The sequence below is a fragment of the Schistocerca gregaria genome, chromosome 7 (genome assembly GCF_023897955.1).
Source record: "Schistocerca gregaria isolate iqSchGreg1 chromosome 7, iqSchGreg1.2, whole genome shotgun sequence".
In the NCBI taxonomy this organism is placed as follows: Eukaryota; Metazoa; Arthropoda; class Insecta; order Orthoptera; family Acrididae; genus Schistocerca; species Schistocerca gregaria.
Window position 1 is genome coordinate 427031269 of NC_064926.1, and position 27190 is coordinate 427058458.

Consider the following 27190-nt stretch of genomic DNA (forward strand, 5'->3'; position numbering starts at 1 on the left):
CTCCCGTAGCACTCTACATACAGTGACGTGGTCAACGTTACCTTGTACAGCAGCAACTTCTCTGACGCTGACATTAGAGTTATCGTCAACTGCACGAAGAATTGCCTCGTCCATTGCAGTTGTCCTCGTCGTTCTGGGTCTTCCTCAGTCGCGAGTCATAGGCTGGAATGTTCCGGCTCCCTAAGACGCCGATCAATTGCTTCGAACGTCTTCCTGTCGGGACACCTTCGTTCTGGAAATCTGTCGCAATACAAACGTACCGCGCCACGGCTATTGCCCCGTGCTAATCCATACATCAAATGGGCATCTGCCAACTTCGCATTTGTAAACATTGCACTGACTGCAAAACCACGTTCGTGATGAACACTAACCTGTTGCTGCTACGTACTGATATGCTTGATGCTAGTACTGTAGAGCAATGAGTCGCATGTCAACACAAGCACCGAAGTCAACATTACTTCCTTCAATTGGGCCAACTGGCGGTGAATCGAGGAAGTATAGTACATACTGACGAAACTAAAATGAGCTCTAACATGGAAATTAAGCGTTTCCGGACACATGTCCACATAACATCTTTTCTTTATTTGTGTGTGAGGAATGTTTCCTGAAAGTTTGGCCGTATCTTTTTGTAACACGCTGCATACCGGTAGGTGTTACACACCACAGCGCCGTATCCTGCCTGTTAACATATCTCTGTATTTGAATACGCATGCCTATACCAGTTTCTTTGGGGCTTCCGTGTGTAATTGGAGAAATAGTTACCTACGCAACGTCGGGTACTCGATTAGTATACCATAAATTTGAGCGAAATTAGTGATGGCGAGTAGGCGCGGTCCCCTTGTGGGCAGGGCTCAGTGTTCGCGTTACTAGATCAGCGATCGGCTTGCTTCAGTTTGGAAGGGCTAGAGAGAGCAGCACATCTACATCTACATCTACATCCATACTCCGCAAGCCACCTGACAGTGTGTGGCGGAAGGTACCCTGAGTACCTCTATCGGTGCTCCCTTCTATTCCAGTCTCGTATTGTTCGTGGAAAGAAGGATTGTCGGTATGCTTCTGTGTGGGCTCTAATCTCTCTGATTTTATCCTCATGGTCTCTTCGCGAGATATACGTAGGAGGGAGCAATGTAGTGCTTGAATTTTCGGTGAAGGTATGTTCTCGAAACTTTAACAGCAGTCCGTACCGAGCTACTGAGCGTCTCTCCTGCAGAGTCTTCCACTGGAGTTTATCTATCATCTCCGTAACGCTTTCGCGATTACTAAATGTTCCTGTAACGAAGCGCGCTGCTCTCCGTTGGATCTTCTCTATCTCTTCTATCAACCGTACCTGGTACGGATCCCACACTGTTGAGCAGTATTCAAGCAGTGGGCGAACAAGCGTACTGTAACCTACTTCCTTTGTTTTCGGATTGCATTTCCTTAGGAGTCTTCCAATGAATCTCAGTCTGGCATCTGTTTTACCGACGATCAACTTAATATGATCATTCCATTTTAAATCACTCCGAATGCGTACTCCCAGATAATTTACAGAATTAACTGCTTCCAGTTGCTGACCTGCTATTTTGTAGCTAAATGATAAGGGATGTATCTTTCTATGTATTCGCAGCACATTACACTTGTCTACATTGAGATTCAATTGCCATTCCCTGCTCCATGCGTCAATTCGCTGCAGATCCTCCTGCATTTCAGTACAATTTTCCATTGTTGCAACCTCTCGATACACCACAGCATCATCTGCAAAAAGCCTCAGTGAACTTCCGATGTCATCCACCAGGTCATTTATGTATATTGTGAATAGCAACGGTCTTATGACACTCCCCTGCGGCACACCTGAAGTCACTCTTACTTCGGAAGACTTCTCTCCATTGTGAATGACATGCTGCGTTCTGTTATCTAGGAACTCCTCAACTCACTTACCGTGTAGCTGTTCTGGAGTCCGTACTGGCAGTTTGGGGCACAGGCGGACACGGTGCCATTGACGAGGTCGGCGACGTTGCCGCTGGCATCCCGCAGCGCCCCCGCGCCGGCCAGTAGCACGAACAGAGCGTACGAGATCATCGAAATCAGCAGCGCCAGCAGCGTCCCCTTTGGGATGGCCATCGACGCGTCCTGTGCCACAATCCAGGACAAGGTTAGTAAACTCACAGCACTGCCGTTAAACTTTCCAGTTAAAAGAAAAACAGTTCGTTTATTAAACCATACTGTCAATAGCTTGACGCAAACGTAACACATACAAGGTATACCTGAAAGGTTCGGCGAATGGTCCCATATGTTAAAAACTACGCTGCTTACGAAGCGGCGCCCGCACTTACAAATTCAAATGGCTCCAAGCACTATAGCACTTAACATCTGGGGTCATCAGTCCCCTAGACTTAGAACTACTTAAACCGAGCTAAACTAAGGATATCACACACATCCATGCCCGAGGCAGCAGCAGCGCGGTTCCGGAAGGAATCGCCTAGAATCGATCGACCACAGCGGCCGGCCCCGCGCTCACACATTTAGAAACATGTCAACAGGCACACCCTATCGAGCAAATCATCGAAGTGATGCAATGGTGTACGCTGCGACCAAGGTATCTGAATCAGTGTGAGAACTCTTGTCACTGCAGAGTGCAGCGCCAAATGAGGCAACGCGGAAACATGAAGTTTTACTTAAAGTTAGGGAAAACGGTGACGTAGGTCATTGAATATATGTGCAAGTGTAGAGTGTTGAAGCAGTGAATATGAGATGCATTCGACAAGCAATGCAACACATTTTTCTTCTCGGGCAATTTCTGTTGAAAAAATGCGGAATTTGTGTGAGACATCGTGGAATATTCCCACTTCAGCCCCTATTGTTTTACAAAGTTCCGGTAGGTGGCGGCACTATACGATATAGAGGAGCATTACAAACAGAGCGCTGTCTTTGTTTCTTTTGACGGAAAATAAGAATATGGCAAACATGGGCGCTTGCAGAAGGTCTGCTGAGACCAGGCAGTGAACAAAAGCACAGTGAGTCGTTGGGCAAGGCGTCTGTCATCGTCGCAAAAAGGCCGAGCAAATCTGTCCGACCTCCCGCGTGCCAGTCGGCCGCACACAGCTGTGACTCCTGCAATGGTGGAACGTGTGGACACTCTCATTCGAGATGATCGACGGATCACAGTCAGACACATCTCTTTGTGCCTAGTTTGTGCCGCACACGCTGATAGACGAGCAGAAGCAAACTCAGATGGAAACGGAGATATCATCGACATGTCTGATCGGAATCATTAACTTTTGGAAATCATCATTGCAGGCCATGAGGTGTGGTGCTACCAAAACGATACAGAGTCCAACCGACAGTCAGTGGCATGGTACTCATCATATTCCCCGCCTCCTCAAAGAAGCAACGGCAAGGGCTTGATGGTGCAGTATCAACACATGTATTCCACTGTTCAAATAGCTCTGAGCACTATTGGACTTAACATCTGAGGTCATCAGTCCCCTAGAACTTAGAACTTCTTAAACGTAACTAACCTAAGAATATCACACACATCCATGCCCGAGGCAGGATTCTAACCTGCGACCGTAGCGGTCTCGCGGTTCCAGACTGAAGCGCCTAGAACCGCTCGGCCACACCGGCCGGCAAGGGCTTGATCGATCATGAATTTCTACCCGAGGGTCAAACTGCCAACCCGGTACTTATCGCAGGAGTTTCGAAATGGTTGCTGCAATGCTTACGGTGGGTTCGGCCAGAACTGTACCGGCGTGGGGAGTGGAATTTCCTTAATGACACGGCCATCCGCACGTCGCAAAGCGCATACTCAACTTTCTCGCTGAATACAACGTCACTGTTTTCAACACTCTTCTTATTCCCAAGATGCCGGCAGACTTCTTTTTGTTTTCCCACCTTAAATTAGCCCTCAAAGGCCTACGCTTCTCAGACTTGTGAATATCCAACAATGCATGACCACGGTGCTTCGAGCAATTCCACAAGAAGTGATTGCAATACCTTAACAATCGGTGTCAGAAGTGTGTTGCTGCTAATGTTGATAACTTGTTCCCTTTATTTACTGAGACCATTCATCGAACTTTTCAGACGAACCTTTTATATACAGTGCGATCATGATTTAAAGTTGAAACAATGGAGTAAATTATTGTACATTGTTCACATAGGTACAATACTTATAGCTGAGTAAACTTGACTTGTTAGTTAGAGGCAGAATAGGAAAGAAAACTCAACGGAGATTGGAAATCTGGGGATCTGAGACAAATAGAACAAACAAGACCGATTAAACACGTTTATTTTAACAGATGACAAGTCACTTTCTAGTCAAGAAAATGTTGTTCTAAAGCTTACTGTTACTTCTGATGGTAAGACGTGTAGATTCAGTCACATGGTCATTTTTAAAGATGATGTCAGTGTATTACTGCATTATAAAACAAGCCAAGTTCATCAATTTAATGTTACAATAAAGTAATTGGAAATATAATAATTTTGGTTCAGGAAAGAGTATAAAAACCAAATCATGCAATATTTTAGAGCTTGTTTTGAATAAAGCTTTTTTTGAACCAGATTAATTTTGTTTCTGAGACTCCTAGATCCAAAACAGATTTATACTTGTTCCTGTTCATCCCAAACACCAAATAGTAACAACAACAATATTATCAATAATACTAATAACAAGAAAAAGAAGAAGAAGATTGACACTGCTGATTTTATTCATCCCTCTTGTAAGTATAAGACCTATAATTCCATAGAATTGATTTTCATATTTCTTTTTAAAATTATCAGTTTTTTTTAAGTTCAAAACCATTTCCATTCAGCCTACTTTACGATAGTTCAAAGTTGAGACTTGCTTCTCAGCTAGGAAAATACCACGAGAGTTGAGGAGGGCCCTTTGAACCCATAGGTACGAACCTAGCTAGAGTTTTAATAGTTTGTAATGTGATTCCTTACTTACTACTGTATTTCAGCTGGAGTTCATTCTCCAGCCTTCATTTTTCAAAGCAGTCTTTTCTTCGGGCTTGGGAATGTTTCGCCTGTCCATTCGGAATTCCAGCGGTTTATTTCACATATACTCTTGGTGAGAAAATTTCCTTCCTGTTTGATCATGGATAAGAAGTCTTGACAAGGTTCAACTGGATTCTTTCGTTTGCTTCGATGTATGTAGGATAAACATCGCGCACGCCTCCTGACCGCTCATTTTCTCATATGGGCCCGCTAAAACTACTGATGAGTAGATTTTTAGCGTTTTTTCTAGCATCCGACGCATCATCTGAAACTCCTGTTTGATCAATTCAGCGACAGCTACGAGGTTGTCACTGGTCCGAGTTGCTGTCGGTCGACTACTGCGTTCGCCATCCTTCATTGTCTGCCGGCCATCACAACAACATTTGTGCCACACGAAAACGGTGTCCTGACTCATATCCGACGAACTGTGCGTATTATGAATCTTTTGGTCATATAACGTCAATTTGGTACCAAACTTTAACTGATACCCGCTGTTCCGCTTCCTTGTTATTTTCAGAGATTGTATTTGACCTCCACATAGGTACTTTATCCCCACCGTCTGCACTGATGCCTGTCAATATGGTTATGAAAAAGGGTCCAAACTACATTGTTCAACAATCGTCTGAATCTAAGACTAATAAGAATGTCGGGAAAAACCCACGAAGTCTTACAGGCCGTTCTGTTTTAGTAGTAACACATAGGATATTAATCCACTTACCAGAAGATGTATCCAAGATATCCATTTCATAGCTCAGTGTGAAAGGCTCATAGTTTTGGCCCCCAGTGTACGGAATCTATATTTAGTTATTTTCTGCGGAATTTACCTTGAGGTCACCAGATATATTGGCTCCCGCTTGAATTCCTGTGACGGAAGGGAAGAAGATGGCGAACACCGAAAAGAAATCCTGATCCATCTCTTCACTATACCTGTAGTCTGGACCCCAGTTCTGCTGGAATATGTCCGCTGTAACAGAAAAGACATTCTTTAGCTTTATTCGTTTTCTCCTGTTGTGATTAAGTAAGAGTGAAATACAATGGAAGACTATAATTAAGATAGGACGGGATACCACATCTATAACGGAAACAAACATGAAGACGTCATGGATGACTAAGGGAGTATTCGAATTAATGGTTGAAAGAATAAAATACGAGATTAAGGCAGGAACAGAACTGTACAGGTCGCGTAGGAATGAAATAACCGAAAAGAGCTAACAGGCTAGGTCCCAATGGATGACAAAAAAAGTTTACAGACATGCAGAAAAGATGTGTGTCTAAGAAAAATCTAGACACTCACAGGAAGTTCAAACACAGCTTCACAGAAGTAAAATGTAAAAATGTTATTTCGCCCACACTGATAGACCGAAGGAAATCATAGGTAACCAACTTATCGCAACGAAGAACGTAATGAAGGGAAAATAAATTACTAATGTCTTCCATGATTTAGAATTTTCATACAACTTTTCTGTGAAAATAGGGAAATCAAATGAAATACATTGCAGTTCTAAAGAAAGGTAAGTAAACAGGCTGAATTCGGCGCTGCGGTCAGTAAGGCCTATATAAGAGTCTGGAGCTGTTATTAGATTGGTTACTGCTGCTACAATATCAGGTTATCAAGATTTAAGTGAGTTTGAACGTGGTATTATAGTCGGCGACAAGCTATTAAATACAGTATCTCCGAGGTAGCGATGAAGTGGGGATTTTCCCGTACGAACATTTTATGAATGAGTTACCGTGAATACCAGCAATCCAGTACAGCCTCAAATCTCCAACATTGCTGCGGCGGGAAAAAGATCCTGCAAGAACGGGACCGAAGACGACTGAAGAGACAGAAGTGCAGTCTTTCCACAAATTGCTACACATATCAGTGCTGGACCATCAGTAAGTGTCAGTGTGCGAACCATTCAACGAAACATCATCGATATGGGCTTTCGGAGCTGAAGGCCCACTCGTTTACCCTTGACGACTGGACGACACAAAGCTTTACGCTTCGCCTAGGCCCGTCAACTCCGATGTTGGACTGTTGAAGACTGGAAACACGTTGCCTGGTCGGATGAGTCTCGTTTCAAATTGTATCGAGCGGATGAACGTGTACGTTTATGGAGACAACCGCATGAATCCATGGACCCTGTATGTCAGCAGGGAACTGTTCAAGCTGGTGGAGGCTCTGTAAAGGTGTGGGACGTGTGCGATTGCTGTAATATGGGACCTCTGATACGTCTAGATACTACTCTGACAGGTGACACGTCTGATCAGTGCATCCATTCGTGTCCATTGTGCATTCCGGCGGACTTAGGGCAATTCCAGCAGGATAATGCGACACCCCACACGTCAAAAATTGCTACAGAGTGGCTCCAGGAACACTCTTACGAGTTTAAACACTTCCGTTGGCTATCAAACTACCCCGACTTGAACTTTATCTGGGATGCTTGCAACGTGTTTTCAGAAGAAATCTCCATCCCCTCTTACTCTTACGGATTTATGGACAGTCCTGCAGGATTCATGGTGTCAGTTCCTTCCAGTACTACTTCAGACGTTAGTTAAGTCCATGAGAAATAGTGTCGCGGCACTTCTGCGTGCTCGCGGGGACCCTACACGATGTTAGTCAGGTGTACCAGCTTCTTCGGCTGTTCAGTGTATAATACTTCAAGAGACGCCAGTGAAATACACTCCTGGAAATGGAAAAAAGAACACATTGACACCGGTGTGTCAAGACCGTAGGATCCTACGCAGTGCCGTAGGGGACCGCACCGCCACTTCCCAGCAAATTAGGGACACTGTTGCTCCTGGGGTATCGGCGAGGACCATTCGCAACCGTCTCCATGAAGCTGGGCTACGGTCCCGCACACCGTTAGGCCGTCTTCCGCTCATGCCCCAACATCGTGCAGCCCGCTTCCAGTGGTGTCGCGACAGGCGTGAATGGAGGGACGAATGGAGACGTGTCGTCTTCAGCGATGAGAGTCGCTTCTGCCTTGGTGCCAATGATGGTCGTATGCGTGTTTGGCGCCGTGCAGGTGAGCGCCACAATCAGGACTGCACACGACCGAGGCACACAGGGCAAACACCCGGCATCATGGTGTGGGGAGCGATCTCCTACACTGGCCGTACACTGGTGATCGTCGAGGGGTCACTGAATAGTGCACGGTACATCCAAACCGTCATCGAACCCATCGTTCTACCATTCCTAGACCGGCAAGGGAACTTGCTGTTCCAACAGGACAATGCACGTCCGCATGTATCCCGTGCCACCCAACGTGCTCTAGAAGGTGTAAGTCATCTACCCTGGCCAGCAAGATCTCCGGATCTGTCCCCCATTGAGAATGTTTGGGACTGGATGAAGCGTCGTCTCACGCGGCCTGTACGTCCAGCACGAACGCTGGTCCAACTGAGGCGCCAGGTGGAAATGGCATGGCAAGCCGTTCCACAGGACTACATCCAGCATCTCTACGATCGTCTCCATGGGAGAATAGCAGCCTACATTGCTGCGAAAGGTGGATATACACTGTACTAGAGCCGACATTGTGCATGCTCTGTTGCCTGTGTCTATGTGCCTGTGGTTCTGTCAGTGTGATCGTGTGATGTATCTGACCCCAGGAATGTGTCAATAAAGTTTCCCCTTCCTGGGACAATGAATTCACGGTGTTCTTATTTCAATTTCCAGGAGTGTAGTTTGGATGAAGGAGAGAGTTTCGTATTTTGTATCGCTTCCTAATTTGTACCACTGCTACAAAATCCACACCTCTTCTGTTATCCGACTTTTGGTAATGTTAGCATAAACTACGTGCTTCTTGGCCAAAACCTAAGAGTCCTGTGTGTTGAGGAACAGATCGTCTGACAAGAACATGGTGTAGTGGTCATCTAACTTCTTGTGAACGTTGTAACGCAGAGACTTTTTGAGAGCGTATAAAACGCGGGGCGCGGCCACAGCGGCTGTATTTGCCTGTTCCCATCATAAAGGAAGAGGGCCCAATAAAACTGGTTTGAAAATTCAAATCACAGATTCGAGTTGAATTTCGAACTCATTGATAATAATCTGAGTGCGAATGGTTCCTCAATCAACAAGTCATACAACTAAATCGGTCACATTATTTAATTATAGTATTTTTGCCCAGCGGACGAGTATCACAGAAGGATTGTTTATATGGAGGACCATCACCGGAGGAGGCAGAGTAATTTTCACCTGCTCCATTGGTCAATGTTGGAAATACTCAAGAAAGCGAATTTACTTAACAGTTCTTGGCCGTTACGTTTGCATGTGAAGGTAAAGTCACGCCATACCACTTTTCCACGTTGGAGAATTCGCGCCCAAACAGGTGTCCCAACCTGAGAGCCAAAGAAACCGAGGCGTCTTGCGGTGCGAGGCTACACCAACAGTTCGTCGCCCTCCGCTGTTTACGGCTACTGGGACCCACTTGCGAACTGCGGATGCACACTGCAGTGCGGTGCCCGGTTTTACAGATAGCACCGAGATCCACGCTTCTGCCTATTCGGTTGTTGATCTCGGATGCTTTCATTTAGTGGATAGTAGTACTGAAGAAATTACCACCATTTTGTGTTAGAACTGTCCATGTATATCAGCATGATTCGTGTCCTGAAGCTTGCAGCAGTTACGTTGGTTGCTATCGAGTAATTATACCGCTTACACAACGAACACTCGGCACCACGACCTCACAAATCGTAATAAGGTAAGCCTTGTCGCTTGGCCCTTCCTCCCTTTTTCGTTATACGGATCTCACGGCCAGCATGTTGTCATTCTCCCGTTCAACAATTCACTCGGTCTCTAGGTACTGGACGTAACCTCGTTTAACTTTAGTTTGTTTTGATGTACTTGTGTTAATTTCTTGTCCTACGGGAAGGTAGCTTCGTGCAATTGCACCCAGATTTTAGTTACGGGACAATCGACTATTTTTGTTAACTCGGTTTTTTCAGCCAAATGAAACAACCGAACGAAACTAGTCTCAGCTGTATGAATGTTTTCGCTCACTTACCGTGTGTGAGTGGTTTCTTTCAGTGTGAGACAACCAACTGAAACAAGTCCCGTCGGTTGCGGTCGTTATATGAATGTTGTCACTCATCCATCGCGTTTGAATGGTTTGTATCAGTGTGCGACAACCAATGTGTCCGTCGGTTTGGCCGTTACATGATGTTTGCACGTACTCGCCGCGTTTGTGTAATTTTATTTACATACTTTTTCAGTCTTTTCGGTGATACATGAAACATAATTAATGTTGACAACTTCCTTAGAGACAGATAGACTATCTTATTTGAAGGAGATGCTAATAAAAATTGTGTATTTCTAAAAATAAAGTACATTCTAAATGTGTGAATTTACTTACTGAAGTAGGGAGATGCGAATAAAAATTGTGTATTTCTAAAAATAAAGTACATTCTAAATGTGTGAATTTACTTACTGAAGTAGGGATTTTCGTAATTGTGGCATTAAAAATAAAAATTTGGTTGGTTTTAAAAGTTTAATATCTGGTCCTACACTGTAGTTTGTGTATATATAAATGAACAATCACTTTTTAACACATTTTTGTTAGGTCGTTTGCTTGTCTGTTTCTTTTTCAGCACAAATTTTGCTGTTTTAAAGTAGTTTCCCGGTAAGCTAGAGACTTAAAACTTTCAACATAGCTCTGAACTGAATGACACTGTAATATTAACTCGCTTTCGAGTGTGGTGTGTGGCAGACGGTACTTTGTTTTTCGGTCGGTTTGTCTGTTCGGTACAAATTTTGCAATTGATTGTAAACTAACATCCCGATAAGCTACAGACTTGAGACTTCCAACTTAGCTCAAAACTGGACTACAGTGCAGTAGAACTCACTTTCTCTTCTGGTTTGTGACAGAGAGTAGGTATTTCCCTGTGTCCTTGTTACAATCGCGAATGTTTCGCACTCAAGAACGATTGCTGCTAAACTTCTCTCTCAGCTCGAGTCTCTGTGGTTTTTAAATTCGCGGTCTTCTTGCGAGACATCCCAGTGTGGAAGCAATATATTAATTGACTCATCTGAAGAGAAACTGAAATAAACCTGAAGTTTACCACGTGTCCTGTTGCAATCTCATCAAAATGTTAGAAATCAATTGAAAAATTCCGCACACACAAGAATAAGAAGCAGAAAATAACTACTGAAATAGAAAAACTTTTCAATATGACACGGTTTTAAAACGAACTAATAAATGTTAATCTCTCCAACCCCCTCGCAGATTCCTAACGCCATGCAGATAGTTCTGAAAATTCGTGTTTGTGAATTTTTAATAGCTACGACACTACCTGTAAAACTGAAAACGTAGGACATACCTATGTAGCTGGCGATGTAGTTTTCTATACGAAACATTTACCTTCCAGACAAATAAAAGGCGGAATATTCAAATGATTTTGCGTTTGAGGACATCACCACACATTGCCTACAAAACGGAATACAAACTGTCGCTAAAACGACGTAAGGTTCCTTTCTTGTTCATATAGCCTCAAGAGAACCATTGCACTCACCTTTGCACCCCCAACTAGGGCTGCAGTAGGTCCTGATTCCCACGGATGGGTCCTAGTTTTGAGGGCATGCAGAGACATACTGGAAGGGTTTTTATACTACTGTCCGGGGTAAACCTGGACCTTTTTTCGTGCCTGTGGAAATTCGATTGATTGGAAATAGATTGTAATAAACCTTAGATAAAATTCATTAAGGGGGGTCTGTAGTAGATTCTTTGTTTTAGTCTATTAAAAACGCAGTGGTAAGCACGCTTAGCCGCTTTCCTATGCGCATACAGTATGTTCCAAAATTGTCTTTGCAATTTTGTCACATATATTTTAGAAATCGGAATAGGTAGGAAGATCCGGTTTACGGTGTAATGTTCACACACACCTAAAGCTGTCTTTTGTTATTTTCCCATGTTAGTTATCGACTGTCCACCCTCTTGCAGCTGGCACAGTGTGTGGAACGGTTTGTATAGACCATATCTGACGCCCATGTCCTGCGGAACTCCATTACATGTTACTTTTCGGGCGGAACTTGCACGAACTGTGAACTCTCATCAGATCAGCACTAGCACACGTCAGTGAGGATATCCTAGGTCGCACATGGAACAGGAATGTCGCTTAGATAATCTGTGTGCTACAGACGACGCACGCATTTAAGGTGGCCATCCGTCCCCCCGTTTTTCGTGACAATCACGTGCGTTTTTTCTAGCTCTGCCCTGAATTTTTTCAAAAGTATGTAGGGCCACCTATTTGTCCACGATTTAACAATTAGGAAACGATTTATCCAAAATTGTATGTTCATTTCACCTGTATCGGTATTCTGTTACCGAAAGGGTATTTTCTCAAATGAGTAATGTGTGGAGCAGTGACAAAACACAGTTTGTCGTAAAAATTACAAAAGCAATGTCAGTAACTAAAGTGAATTATTGTGAGCTTAAGATGAATGTTTTCATAAGACTGTTGGAGAATGCAGAAGAATGTTGAAGAAAGTTTACAGTACTGATAAATACCGTATGTCTGGTCGTACACCTTCATATTAGAAGGTACTAATAAAATATAAATTAACGTACGTTTTGTAACAAATTAAAGTGATGGTTTGCATTTATTACGTTCAGTTCAGATTTCATTAGTAATGTTAATTTTTTTAATGTGTCCTGAATTTTGCTGTAGAAAATATGGTCGCCTTAACCCACTGAACTCTGTTAAGCAGCTGCTAGTACCTTAGGTGTATATGAACATTATGCCACAAACAACGCCTACCTATTCCCATCTCTGAAATATGTGTGATCAAAGTTACAAAGACAATTTTGGAACACCATGTATTTTCCAAACTTCTTTATTGAGACAATAAGAAGCCGCCAACATTGGGCGCTAACATACACGGCGAAACCGCCCCGCCCACCAGACAAATGAATGTGTTGAATGTTATTTGCCTTTACTCATTGAGCTGTATAAGATTGATTTCATTTCCCTTACTGCAGATTAGTTCTACAATGAATATGAATGCGCTTTCAAAAATCCTTCATACTCTCATATATCTGCTGATCAGTAGGAGGCGCGAGCTCGCTGGCATATTTAGTTCTGAAACGCAAGCGCGGAAACATTCCTCCTCTCATGTCCCCACTTCCCACGGAACATCGTGTTCATCGACCAACTTATCGTCTGCAGACTGTTTGTGTCCGGAAAAACAATCCGATTTGACCCACATGTCCGAATTTTCACTGTTTTCTGGTTGGGTGTCGGCAATTTAAGCGATTGTAGGCCTACCCCAGTGATACGTCAGGTTAATTAGTTACGCATTAGTAGCACTTGGAACAATTTATTCCAAAACAGTATATGGATAACTTTTAAATGATGAAGGAAAAATTACTCCGTTCAGTTCATAATTAAATGTACATGTATGCTGCTTATGGTAACTTTGGCGTGCCCCTTAGATACATCTTCACTTAGGACTAACCTCTGGCAGTACGAAGTAGCACTGCCTTAGTTCACCTGAAAAAGAATTGCTGGCTAAAAATGTAAATGTCTTGTGACTAGGGCCTCCCGTCGAGTAGACGGTTCGACGGGTGCAAGTCATTCAATTTGACGCCACGTTCATTTGGCTGAAAAAACCGAATGAACAAAAATAGTCGATTGTTCAAGAAATGGTTCAAATGGCTCTGAGCACCATGGGACTTAACATCTGAGGTCATCAGTCCCCTAGAACTTAGAACTACTCAGACCTAACTAACCTAAGGACATCACACACATCCATGCCCGAGGCAGGATGCGAACCTGCGACCGTAGCGGTCGCGCGGTTCCAGTCTGAAGCGTCTATAACCGCTCGGCCACACAGGCCGGCCAGTCGATTGTTCCATCACTTAAATCTGAGTGCAATTGCACGAAGCCACCTTGCCTTAGGACGAGAAATTAGCACAAGAAAGTACACTACTGGCCATTATAATTGCTGTACCACGAAGATGACGTGCTACAGACGCGAAATTTAACCGACCGGAAGAAGATGCTGTGATATGCAAATTATTAGCTTTTCATAGCATTCAAACAAGGTTGGCGCCGGTGGCGACACCTACAACGTGCTGACATGAGGAAAGTTTCTAACCGATTTCTCATACACAAACAGCAGTTGACCGGCGTTGCCTGGTGAAACTTTGTTGTGATGCCTCGTGTAAGGAGGAGAACTGCCTTGCGCGTCGATGGGGATGAAATGATGATGATTAGGACAACACAACACCCAGTCCCTTAGAGGAGAAAGTCTCCGACCCGGCCGGGAATCGAACCCGGTTCCTTAGGATTGACATTCTGTCGCACTGACTTTTTTTTTTTTAAAAAAAAGAACCTCATTTTGTTCGCTTTTGACCGTTGCATCTGCCCGGAGCGTACGTCGTAAGACATCCGTTTAAGTTCGTTGTTGATTGATTAACTCAGTTTTTTTATTACAGAGGGCAGTTAACCCTCTGACCGAACACGTTATGGATGATGATGATGTTTTGTTTACCACTCAGCTACCGGGGGCGGACAATTGCTGGCTGGTTTCACTCAGAAGAATGAATGGATAACTCCGTAAGCTGAAACAGTCAAGAGCGGTTTCAGTTAAAAGAATGAGTACACGGTTGAACCGACAGAAAAATTACTGGGTGTTTTCACTTGAAAAGAAAGAATGAGTAATTCAGTCAATACACAAAGCTACAACGGTGTCGAATCTTTTCATTCGATTGCTCCCACTGACTGCTTTTACTGAAAAAAAAGTGAATTATAATCCAACCGATAGATAAAAGTACAACCGATTGACATGATCACTATCAGATTTGTAAGTGCACGCTAGAGATACCTCACATGTGTGTGTTTACCTGCAATATACACTGACCAAAAAAATAATTAATGTAGAGTAATGAATTTTTGGGAGTACATTTGTCTAGTTGACATATGTAACTGATTAACATTGCAAATTCACAGGTTAATGTAAGCGCGAGAAAGGCCATTGCAAATGTGAAATAGTGATACATTAATAACCGGTGTAGCCGCCAGAATCTTCAATGTAAGCATGCAAACGTGAATGCATTATGTTGCACAGGTTCCAGATGTCAGTTTGTGAGATGGGGTTCCAGGACCCGTTGCATATGTGCCCGACTGAAGACAGATCTATATGAAGATGGTATCTGTTCTTTCGGACATGTCCGAAACTACAAATACCATCGTCATATAGTTAAGGCCAACAGGACACTGACCTTATTCTTCTGTGCTGGATGCACACGCATTGCCCGAATTCTTACGGGACTCGGTGATATTGTCTGCCACGAGTAATGTGTGTAATGGACAGGGGCACTACGAATGTAGTGTGTGAACATTAAGTTGGGAATGTGGGTCTCACGGGGAGCGTGCAAGGGATAAATCACTGCAGTCGTGCTATCCTCTGCGCCCTCGGTGGCTCAGATGGATTCCCCTCAGGGGCTGGGTGTTGTTCTGTCATCATCATTTCATCACCACTGTCGACGCGCAAGTCGCTCAATGTGGCGTCGCACTCAATAAGACTTGCACTTGGCGGCCGGACTTCCGCCTGGGAACTCCCGTCCACTGACGCCATACGATCATTTTTCATTTAAAAAAAAGCACCTTAACTGGTCTGTAATAAAAAAAAACGAGTGAACGGATAAAGGAGGAACTTGGACAGGTGTCACGGTACGTCTACCATGTAAGCAGGAGATCCCGGGGCACACATTTTCAACTGACCCCGTTGATGTCCATCAACGCCTGTCGACAGCTTAGGGTCTTGATTTAACTATCATTTCATTGAAGACAGATCTGTTGATCGAGTATGTCAAGGCAACATGTTGACACACTGTGGACAATGGTGCGTCATAACAGCGGTATGTGGGCGAGCGTTATCTACTGGAAAACACCTCCTGGAGTGCTGATCACGTTGGCAGCACAGAAGGTTAAAACGTCAGACTGAGGTATAATTTTGCATTCATGGTGCATGGGAGAACCGCACCCGCCAGGATAGCAGAGAGCGCTTAAGCGTTGCTCCCTGGACTCAGGCAGGCGCGCCGGCCCGGGTCGAATACGCCCAGGGGATTAACGACGGCGGCCGGTGTGCTGGCCAGCCTGGATGTGGTTTTTAGGCGGTTTCCCACATATTACTGGGTGAATACTGTGCTGGTCCCCATGTCCTGCCTCAGTTACACGACTCGCAAACCTTTGAAACACATTCACACTATTTCACGATTGACACTAGAGGCAGACAGCTGGGGTACACTCTTTCTCTTTGCGTCCTGGGGGGTATGGGGTGGCAGCAGGAAGGGCATCCAGCCACCCCTTAACCATGCCAAATCCATCCTTAACCCTGCCAGCCTGTGCCCAATGTGGGATGAAGTCAGTAGCGAAAGAAAGAAAGAAAGGTGCATGGGAGAACCACGAGAGCGCTTCTGCCGTTATACGAAATCACATCCCAGACCATAACTACAGGTGTAGGTCCCGTGCGTCTAGCACGTGGACAGGTCGGCTACAGGCTGGTCTCTTCCTAACCAACACACAGCCATCACTGGCACCAAGGCAGAACCAGCTTTCATCAGAAAATACATCAACCTCCACCTTGCCCTCCAATGACCTCTCGCTTGACACCACTGAAGTACCAAGTGGCTGTGGTTTTGGGTCAGTGGAGTGCACGCAACAGAACGTAACTGTTCAAATTGCCGCTGCAGATGCAGTACGATGCGCCACAGCGATACATCTCTCTCGGTAGTGCCACGTGACCAGCGCTGCCAGCAACTATGTACAGTGGCAACATGCCTACCAAGTCTTTCTGCAGTATTGCAGAAGGAACATCCAGCTTCTCGTAGTCTTATTACACGACCTCGTTCAAACTTGGTTGAAAATGGTTCAAATGGCTCTGAGCACTATGGGACTTAACAGGTGAGTTCATCAGTCCCTTAGACTTCGAACTACTTAAACCTAACTAACCTAAGGATATCACACACATCCATGCCTAAGGTAGGATTCGAACCTGCGACCGTAGCAGCAGCGCGGTTCCGGTCTGAAGCGCCTAGAACCGCTCGGCCACAGCAGCCGGCTTCGTTCAAACTCAGTGAGGTGTTGATAATGACGTCTCTATTGCTTTAAAAGCATTCTGGACTAACATCATCTCATCACGTCCAATCACAAAGTTATCTATCGCTCGCTATCGTTACAGAGCGTTTTTAAGGCAAACCTGATATGCAACCTCGTAGCGGTGCTACCAGCGTCGCTCTTATGCGACTGGTGCTAAATCTGAAGAGACATCATCTTTCAGCTGTAGAAACACGCCTACCAACTTTCAATTACGTCGCACAACTCCTTCTTGGTGTTGCGATTTTTTTCTGTTAGTGCATATGCCAATTGTTGTCATGTTTACTGCCCATCATGTTCTGCATACTTTTCACTGCCCTTTTGCCATTAAATGAATTTATAAACGAGGCTGCGAAACATCGGTCGAGAGAAGAAGTCCTACGTCTTTACAGTCCACGGACCCCAAATCAGCAGGTGACCGTCTGAGAGGGACAGGCAACAGGCAGAAGGATACCAAACTGCATCAGTGACCCATTTCAAACAACAGACTTGCACCTACATCATGGAGAAAAAAACTGTTGTAAAAAAGTGCTAACATGATGTGTCATTTTCAGGTGAATATAAATAAATTAACCTTATCTTTCAATACCTTGTGGTTCGTTTGTAGCAAACTGACAAAGAGAAAATGGCGACGCTACCTATAATAAACCGCTGTAAGTTTCTGACGTTGTACTGGTGCAAATTAAGAACTTTGTCATACAGTGAGCTTTAAAAAAACTGTGTTTAGCATTAATAGTGCAATGTAATGTTTAGAAAGGAAGAGAACAAATTTTTAATGTTTGTTTATCCTAAATTATTAACTAAATAATTATTTTGTATTACAGTATGGCACTAGAAAGACATTGTGGAAAGTGGAGCACAAATGAATAACATTTAACTCTGACAGTATATCTAAATGGGCATTATGGATTACATGAATGTGTGCAAATACAAAATGTACCTAAGCCGTGCTGAAAATAAAAGTAGAAATGCAAAGTATTTTTCCGCAGTAAAATGTTTTACAACGAAGTTGAAAACAAACTAGAAGAGCACATTCATACATTTGAAGAAATGATGTTCACTTTATCCATGTCGGACGTAAGAAAACTTGCTTTCGACATTGCAGAATGAAACGGATTTCCCCATAATTTTAACGCAGAACAACCCATGATAGGCAAAAGATGGGCTAAAGGTGTCCATCCAAGAAATACCGCCGAATCCGAGGGAAACGGTGAAATCTCCAAGCAAAACTTAAGAATCATATGTGATGACGAGAAAAAAAGTTAACCGAAGCAAAGGAGATAAGATCTAGACTTAGAGCTTCACTTGTGAAAATGAAATGTTTTGGAAACTCTACCCGGAATTCACCATACAAAAATATTACAAAAAGTGAGGAATTGTGCTGTGAGTCTTAAGAGAAAGATGTAATGGAAAAAATGAGTACATGCAGTAAAATGCAGAATGTGGATCCATGGAACGTGTTCGGGGGCGGAAAAAAGAGTCAGAAAGTTATATTGTAATGGCTGAAAAGAGTGCTGTAACAACTAAAAGATGAAATAGTTCCTTAGAGTAGTGCATACCTTCAAGTTCAGCGACATAGTTTGTAAGGGTGGCACAACTTTTATACCCATTGGTACAAATTAGGAGACCATATTCCTGAATTTTACCACCTGCAGATATTTAGGAAATTAAGTGTAATGTGAAACTTCCTGCCAGATTAAAACAGTGAGCCGGACCGAGACTCAAAGTTGGGACGTTTGCCCTTCGTGGGGAAGTGCTCTACCAACTGCGCTACCCAAGCACGACGCACGACACGTCCTCACAACTTTACTTCCGCCAGTACCTCGTCTCCTACCTTCCAAACTTCGCAGAAGTTCTCCTGCGAAACTTGCAGAACTAGCACTCGTGGAAGGAAGGATATTGCGAAGACATGGCTTTGCCACAGCCTGGGGGATGTTTCCAGAATGAAATTTTCACTCTGCAGCGGAGTTGTGCGCTGATATGAAACTTCCTGGCAGGTTGAAACTGTGGGCCAGACCGAGACTCGAGCTCGGAACCTTCGCATTTCATAAGCAACTGCTCTACCAACTAAGCCTGAGAAAAACTTTGTTTCGAATAACTGCTGTGAAAGACAAATATATTGCACTTGTTGGGAATGTGCTTCCTACATCCGCGCTAATCTCTCTTACCTCCGCCATAATGACGCTAAGTTGCTTCCTTTATAAGGAAATTACTTCTTTCAAAGTCATTCCACTCCACTCCCAAACTCTGTGGCACTGGTACAGCAACTGCGGTTTTGTTATTGAGAGAACTGAGCCGTGCTTGCAATTACTGCAGCCACGACTGAATTGTCTCTTTGAACTTACTTCTTTGGTTTTGTTTTACAAAATTTGACTTTTAGCAATGTTATTCTCATTTGCTAAGTTCCTCATTATTTTAGCCTGCTTTTTGTTTGTTTATAATTCATAGCTAGAAAAGGTAGTCTAATCCACCTACTAGTTCTTGTGAATCTTGATTACTTTCGCACACTATTCGAACGGACCAGAGTGAACACTCGGTTATTTGACACACCAGTCCCGATTTAGTGTTCAAACGACATACTTTGTTAGTATACAGCAGATGTAAAAATTATTCATGGTCAGATTGGGAAAAGAGAAGAGTTCTTATTGTTCGTATGAACATGTGAACCCACAGCGCGCTCCCAAGGAGTGACGACAGATGAGACATAGACTCTCATGACAGATTAACACGTGTCCGGCGCCCATGCAACCGTGCCGGCTGCACGGCTCCAATTTCTTTGGCTCTTCAGTGTATATCAGTAGTCGCAGCCAGGAAAAATGAAAAATTTAATTCTTATTTCTATTCTTGCTTCAAAGGACTTTAATGTCTTACAATGAAGAGCCAAAAAAGTGATACACCTGTCTAATATCATGTAGTGTCGCGCGAGCACGCATAAGTGGCGCAACAGGACGTGGCATGGACTGGACTACTGTCCGAAGTAGTGCTGGAGGGAACTGACACCATGAATCCTACAGGACTGTCCATAAATCCGTAACAGCACGTTGCAAGGCATCCCAGATATGCTCAAGAACGTTCATGTCTAGGGAGTCTGGAGGCTAGCGGAAGTGTTTAAACTCAGAACAGCCACTCTGTAGCAGTTCTGGACGTGTGGGATATCGCATTGTCCTGCTGGAATTGCCCAAATCCGTTGGAATGCACAATGGACACGAATGGATGCAGGTGATCAGACACGATGCTTACGTATGTTTACGTACGTGTCACTTGTCTGAGTCGTTTCTAGACGTATCAGGGGGTCCCATATCTCTCAATTTGCACACGCTCCACACCATTACACAGAGCCTCTACCAGCTTGGAAAGGCTGTCTCCCTACCCGTACACGTCCATCCACTCGGTACAATTTGAAACGAGACTCGTCCGACCAGGCACTGTTTCTAGTCGTCAACTGTCCAATTTCGGTGTTGACAGGCCCTGTCGAGGCATAAAGTTTGTGTCGTGCAGTCGTCAAGGGTACGCAAGTAGACCTTCGGCTCCGAAAGCCCATATCTATGATGTATCGTTGAATGGTTCGCACGTTGATACTTGTTGATGGCCCAGCACTGAAATCTGCCACAATTTGCGGAAGGGTTGCACTTGTGTCACGTTGAACGATTCTCTTCAGTCGTCGTTGGTCACGCTCTTGCAGGATCTTTTTCCGGCCGCAGCGATGCCGGAGATTTGATGTTTGTCCGGAGTCCTGATAATCAAGGTACACTCGTGAAGTGGTCGCACGGGAAAATCCCCACTTGATCGCTACCTCGGGGATGCTGTGACCCACCGCTCGTGCGCTGACTGCAACACCACGTTCAAACTCACTTAAATCTTGATAATCTGCCACTGTAGCAGCAGTAACCTATCTAACAACTTTGTCAGACACTTGTTGTCTTATATAGGCGTTGCTGAACGCAGCGCCGTATTCTGCTTCTTTACATATCTCTGTATTTGAATATGCATGCCTAAACTAGTTTCTTCGCCGCTTCCGTGTAATATTATACATTTCAAACATAATAAGGAGCAAAGACGTTTGCATTAAAATATAACATTGTCACAGACAAAAATCGTAAATGCAAAGCGACTTTTACGAAAGAACTTGAAATATTTAATTTAGAAACTGAATGAATTAAGTGATGAAGTAGCTTAGTGATCTGAGTCAGCGGGACATGTGTAAAGCTGGCCGCTGTGACTGAACGGTTCTAGGCGCTACAGTCCGGAACCGCGCTGCTGCTACGGTCGCAGGTTCGAATCCTGCCTCGGGCATGGATGTGTGTGATGTCTTTAGGTCAGTTAGGTTTAAGTAGTTCTAAGTCTGGGGGACTGATGACCTCAGATGTTAATCCCATAGTGCTCAGAGCCATTTGAACCATTTGAGCATGTGAAAAAATGTCTCTGCGGAGTCTTAGTAACGGGACTGTACGGTATTGTGGTGGCTACCCTATGCTGAATGTTGTCCATGGCTACGACAAACACCCACACATGCATTTACCGGATTTTTGGGATTTTTATTTCAGAAACGATTTGTTATAATCTCATCTGGAATTTCGCTACTTCATAGTCGTCGAAACCGTCTAATTACGGAATTATCCCATTGAGAAACTATGTCTGGTGATCTGGCTTTTGCTTCAAGGCACCAATCAGTTCGGACTGAATTGGAACTGGTTTGCATGATTTCCTTTTAAGTAATGTTGATTACTAAAATGTTTCACTATCCATCAGGATAAAAATAGTTAACTACAAACATAATTTCACACGAAAGATCACTTAAGTCAAATATCGCCAAACATGAACGCTAGCAATGGCCATACCCCCTGTTCCATTTGTTGCCTCGGTTTGCCGGTTATGCCAGTGGGGGGCTGCCGGCTTCCCACAGCACCAGCAAGGCAATCGTGTGCCGTTAAACGGGCGCCGGGCAAGAAGTACTGGGTGTTCAGAAAGTCTCTCCGCAGTGCAATAAGATTGTTAGCCACGCGTGCCGTATGACTGTTCGCCTGCCTGCGTTACTTCCCTCCAAGTGGACTCTCCCAATATTCCACGCGGAGAGACTTTTTGAACACCCCGTTCAGGCAGTGCACATCCCGACAACCGAGTACTGGCGCCGTTTACACGGCAGCCGGGCAAGTGTGAAACGATAGGACCGTACGCTGAGAGGTTTGATGATTGAGCACATACTTACTACTTAGACCAACGAATCCCTGGGCCTTCTCGACGTCCGAGCGTGGGCCCATCGAGATGCCAACGATGAAGTCGACCATGGCAGCCAGAATTATAGCGACGAGGAAGTTTTGCGCCTGCGCAGAAGAAAACAAGTAGACAGACGAGAAACAGACCATGGGCGCTATCGTGCAGGAAATTCAAAATACGGCAACGATCACAGAGTCAGTACGGAAAAATGAAACGGACAACTGGAGGACAACAGAAAATCATTAATATGAAAAGAAATTGTCCAGCGCGGCACTTCTGAAGAGATCACTATCTGAGTAGTAAAAAAATCCGTTGGCAGACAGTTTCAACTTCTGTTTAATAGTTACTGATATTTTCGGAGACTGCTTAATTATCAGACATTGATATATATTACTGATGTGCTAATGTCAGTCCCATATTTCAGTCAATGGTCGCTGACAATGACAGATTTCGTTTGCAAACTTGTTCGAAAAATTAAATAAAGGCTACACGTAAGTATTTTTATAAACTTCTGAAGTACCTACTGAAAGCGCATTGTCGGTAGTACGATACTTATCGAAAATACTTAATTAAGAAAATATAAATGTGACAAATTTTTTATATTTGTCATAAATTTTGCTTTTCTACAGATGTTCTTATACCTTCTTTGTTGTCTATTTATTCTAAGAGATTGATTTGTATTCCAGCATTTGTTAGGTTTTCAGAAAGAATGGCAAAATCATCCGCAAATGCTAAACAGTGAATTTGAATACTTTTGTTTTTAAGTTCCCAGTCTGGTAGGTGATAGCTTCTCTTCTTTCAGCTTTTGTTTCCATTCTCTTACTACTTTCTCTAGTACGCAGTTAAAGAGGAGTGGAGACAGGCCAGCATCTTGTGTTACACCTGTTTTTATATTTAATGCCTTCTATATTTCACCCTGAAACTTTACTTTTTGTTTGGTGTCTGTTTGCGGTTTGCTAATTCAGATTTGATGCCAAATTCTCTGATCACTTTTATTATTATTATTTTTTATTTCGTGTATAGTTGTACATAATTTTCTGTTTTTGGAGATTATCTGATAATGGCAAACGCCGGAACACGTCATTTTGAACCAATAACGCCATTTTTTACGCAGTTAATGACTTACTACCTTGCGACCTACGCAGCTTTCTACAGATTACATAAACGTTGATAGTATTTGTCGACCTGCAAAAAGCGTTCCACAACGTGAAATGGTACGAGATGTTCGAAGAGAAAATAGCGGTAAACTATGGGGAAAAACGGGTAATATACAATATCTACAATGGCCAAGAGGGAGGAATAACACTGGAAGACCAAGCACGAAGTGCTCGGATTAAAAAGGGTGGAAGATAGAGATGTAGTCCTTCGACTCTACTATGCAATGTAAACATGGAAGGAACAGTGACGGAAATAAAAGAAAGATACAAGAGTGGTACTAAAACTGATTGCGAAAGGATATCAACGTTAAGATTCGCTGATGACATTCCTATCCTCTGTGAAAGTGAAGAAGAATTACAGGATCTCTTGAATGGTATGAACAGTCTAATGATTGAAGAACATGGACTGAGAGTAAATCGAAGGAAAACGGAAATGAAGAAAAGCAGTAAAAATGAGAACAGCGAGAAACGTAACATCAGAATTGGGGATCTGGAAGTAGACGAAGTTAAGGAATTCTGCTTCCTAGGCAGTAAAACAACCCAAGATGGTCGGAGATCGGAGCAAGGATGGCACAGAAAGCAGACTAGTACCGGCGAAAATGGCATTCCTCGCCAAGAGAAGTCTATTCGTACCAAACAAAAGTCCTGATTTGAGGAATAAATTTCCTAGAATGTAAGTTTGGAGCATATTATTGAATGGCAGTGAAAAGTGAAACATGGACAGTGGGAAAACCGGAACGCAAGGGAATCGAAGCATTTGAGATGTGGTGGTACATAAGAATGTTGAAAATTAGGTGGACTGATGAGGTAAGAAGTGAGGAGGTTCTCCTCAGAATCGACGAGGAAAGGAGTGAATGAAGAAAGAGATTGGAATACATCCCGCGAATATTTGAGGACATAGTTTGCCACTGCTAGTCTGAGAGGATAAGTTTGGTACAGAGAGGAATCCGTGGCTGGCCATATCAAACCATTCAGAAGCACTGACAATCTCCGGTTCCGACCCAGGTTTCTAGGATGTAAAGCAAATGCTGGAACTGGTAATCCCCTTACAAACAATCCGAGTAAGTAGTCTCTCAGTCTCGATCCCAAATCGATAGGATTGGACGTTTCACCAAGCTGATCAGTACAATTTGTATTGGTTACATTCGTTATGAAATAACGTTTGTTGGCATTCACGATAATCCTTTATTTTCTTCACGACGGGATGTGTGAAAATTTGCATTTTCAGGTCATTCTTTCGTTTGATATGACGTATGTGTAAAATGTCATAATACAAGAAAAAACGCCCTTGATTATGGGCATTCTTTCCCAAACGCGTCGTAAGAAATCAAATACTTTCATGAAGAGCAAAACCATTGTTCATACAGTCGCAGGCTTTCACCAATCATTGCTTTCACCAACTATTTACAGTGGATAATATAAAACTTATTGAAAGAGTTTTCTGTGTCAGCTCCCTGGAAAGCTCATATTCTAGCCATTTCATAATTTTCGATTGAGTCTATCCGTTTGTATGAAGTACGTTCTATAAATAATTCCCCCAAATTTTTCATCGGAACATATTTATCCTTAAAAATTAGACTCTAGTGAAAAAATTCAATTAACGTATTTTTATATGTACTGTTTTTCTACGTAGCTCCCGCCATACTCTATTCCTTGAATCATGTATTCCCTGTCTGTAAAAGCTCTTTTTGCGTGCCCGTAGCAGTGAACTCCGCTCACATCATTTTCAAATTGAGTCCCACGCAGAGAATACTTGGGTGGAAAAAAAAAAAAAAGAACTGAAGTCCGTGGACGCCAGATGTGGACTATAGAGTGGGTGAGATAATGATGTCTAGCACAATTTGGCAACGTGTTTCTGGGATCTGAGACTTGAGTATGGGAGTCCACAGCCGTGTGAGAGCAAGATTTCGTTTGGATTGTTGTCAGATCGAACACGTTTGTTGAGTTTGTTCAGTCTTCGCATAGACCTCTGAATTAACGGTTGACCTTTTTTTGGCAACACATCCACGAGAATGACACCATGACAATCCCAAAAATGACGTCATTACTTTCTTTTGGTGACTACGGAGCAGGTGCCACTGCAGTGACTGCCTTTTTTCTCCTGCTAGTGACGCATCCAGGGATGGTCAACTGTAACGATCCGCGACAGAAGCACCTCTCCATTGGCCTCAAGTAACTCCAGCTGTTCAGATGAAATGGTCTTTCTTTGAATTTCGTTATCTGTTGTGGGCATTCGAGGAAACCATCTTAAACAAACATTTAATATCCGAGAGACTCAGTCACAGCACATGCACTTCCAGTGCTCACTTATAGCTGTAGAACCAACCGACGACCCGTGATGCGGCGGTCTGCATGCATAATGACGTCCACGCGATTCACCATGGCGGAAGCAGCGACTGTGACAGGACATCCACAAAGTGACGGATCATGGAGCTTGTTGTCTGCTCTTACTGACGCATTAAACTCTCTTTACCATCACCCAAGTACTCCTATCAACAACATCACTACTATACAATGTAAAAACGTTAACTGATTTTCACTACTGTCTGTTTTTCCACACCAACTTGCTAGACGCCATTTCGATGATTCACTACGCCTTTGTCATATGTAGGAATTGTTCGAAATTTGGGACACGTGCAGAAGAAACATGCAGATCTGAAGCATCTGAAACAACATTTCGTTAGACAGGTTGTAACGGGTATGAGTGCAGATATTTCTATTCATGACTGAGGATGATTTACTGAACAACATTACATCAGTGCCAGGGGCGTTCAATAGTTAATGCAACACATTTTTTTCTGTTAGCAGGTTGATTTTACTCAGGATTCCAATACACAATGTTATTCCGCACCCATATGGATAGAAGACCCTATCTATCAATATAATAAGATTTCAATGCGCCGGTCTTACGCCATTTTTCTGAAAGGACATGTATGGCTGGCCGCTGTGGCCGAGCGGATCTAGGCGCTTCAGTCTGGAACAGCGCTGCTGCTAAGGTCACAGGTTCGAATCCAGCCTCCGGCTTGGATGTGTATGATGTCCTTGGGTTAATTAGGTTTAAGTACACTACTGGCTATAAAAATTGCTACACCACGAAGATGACGTGCTACAGACGCGTAATTTAATCGCCAGGAAGACGATGCTGTGACATGCAAATGATTAGCTTTCCAGAGGCTTCACACAAGGTTAGCGCCGGTGGCGACACCTACAACGTACCGACATGACGAAAGTTTCCAACCGATATCTTATACACAAACAGCAGTTGACCGGCGTTGCCTGGTGAAACATTGTTGTGATGCCTCGTGTAAGGAGGAGAAATGCGTACCATCACGTTTCGAACTTTGATAAAGGTCGGGTTGCAGCCTATCGCGATTGCGGTTTATCGTATCGCGACATTGCTGTTCGTGTTGGTCGAGATCCAATGACTGTTAGCAGAATATGGAATCGGTGGGTTCAGGGGGGTAATACACAACGCCGTACTGGAACCCAACGGCCTCGTATCACCAGTAGTCGAGATGACAGACATCTTTTTCGGATGACTGTAACGGATCGTGCACCCACGTCTCGATCCCTGAGTCAACAGATGGGGACGTTTGCAAGACAACAACGATCTGCACGAACAGTTCGACGACGTTTGCAGCAGCATGGACTATCAGCTCGGAGACCATGGCTGCGGTTACCCTTGACGCTGCTTCACAGACAGGAGCGCCTGCGATGGTGTACTCAACGACGAACCTGGGTGCACGAATGGCAAAACGTCATTTTTTCGG

General features: G+C 43.8%; 1 protein-coding gene across 1 annotated transcript in view; it reads right to left on the reverse strand.

Annotated features, from left to right (window-relative positions):
• LOC126282040 (bumetanide-sensitive sodium-(potassium)-chloride cotransporter) overlaps positions 1-27190 on the reverse strand; it is a 308227-nt gene that overhangs the window by 70513 nt on the left and 210524 nt on the right. Inside the window, exons 6-8 of the mRNA XM_049981454.1 lie at positions 22256-22370; positions 5799-5938; positions 1918-2109 (exon numbers count right to left, since the gene is read on the reverse strand). Of these exons, the coding sequence (XP_049837411.1) occupies positions 1918-2109; positions 5799-5938; positions 22256-22370 (447 nt within the window). The remainder of the gene's footprint in view (positions 1-1917; positions 2110-5798; positions 5939-22255; positions 22371-27190) is intronic.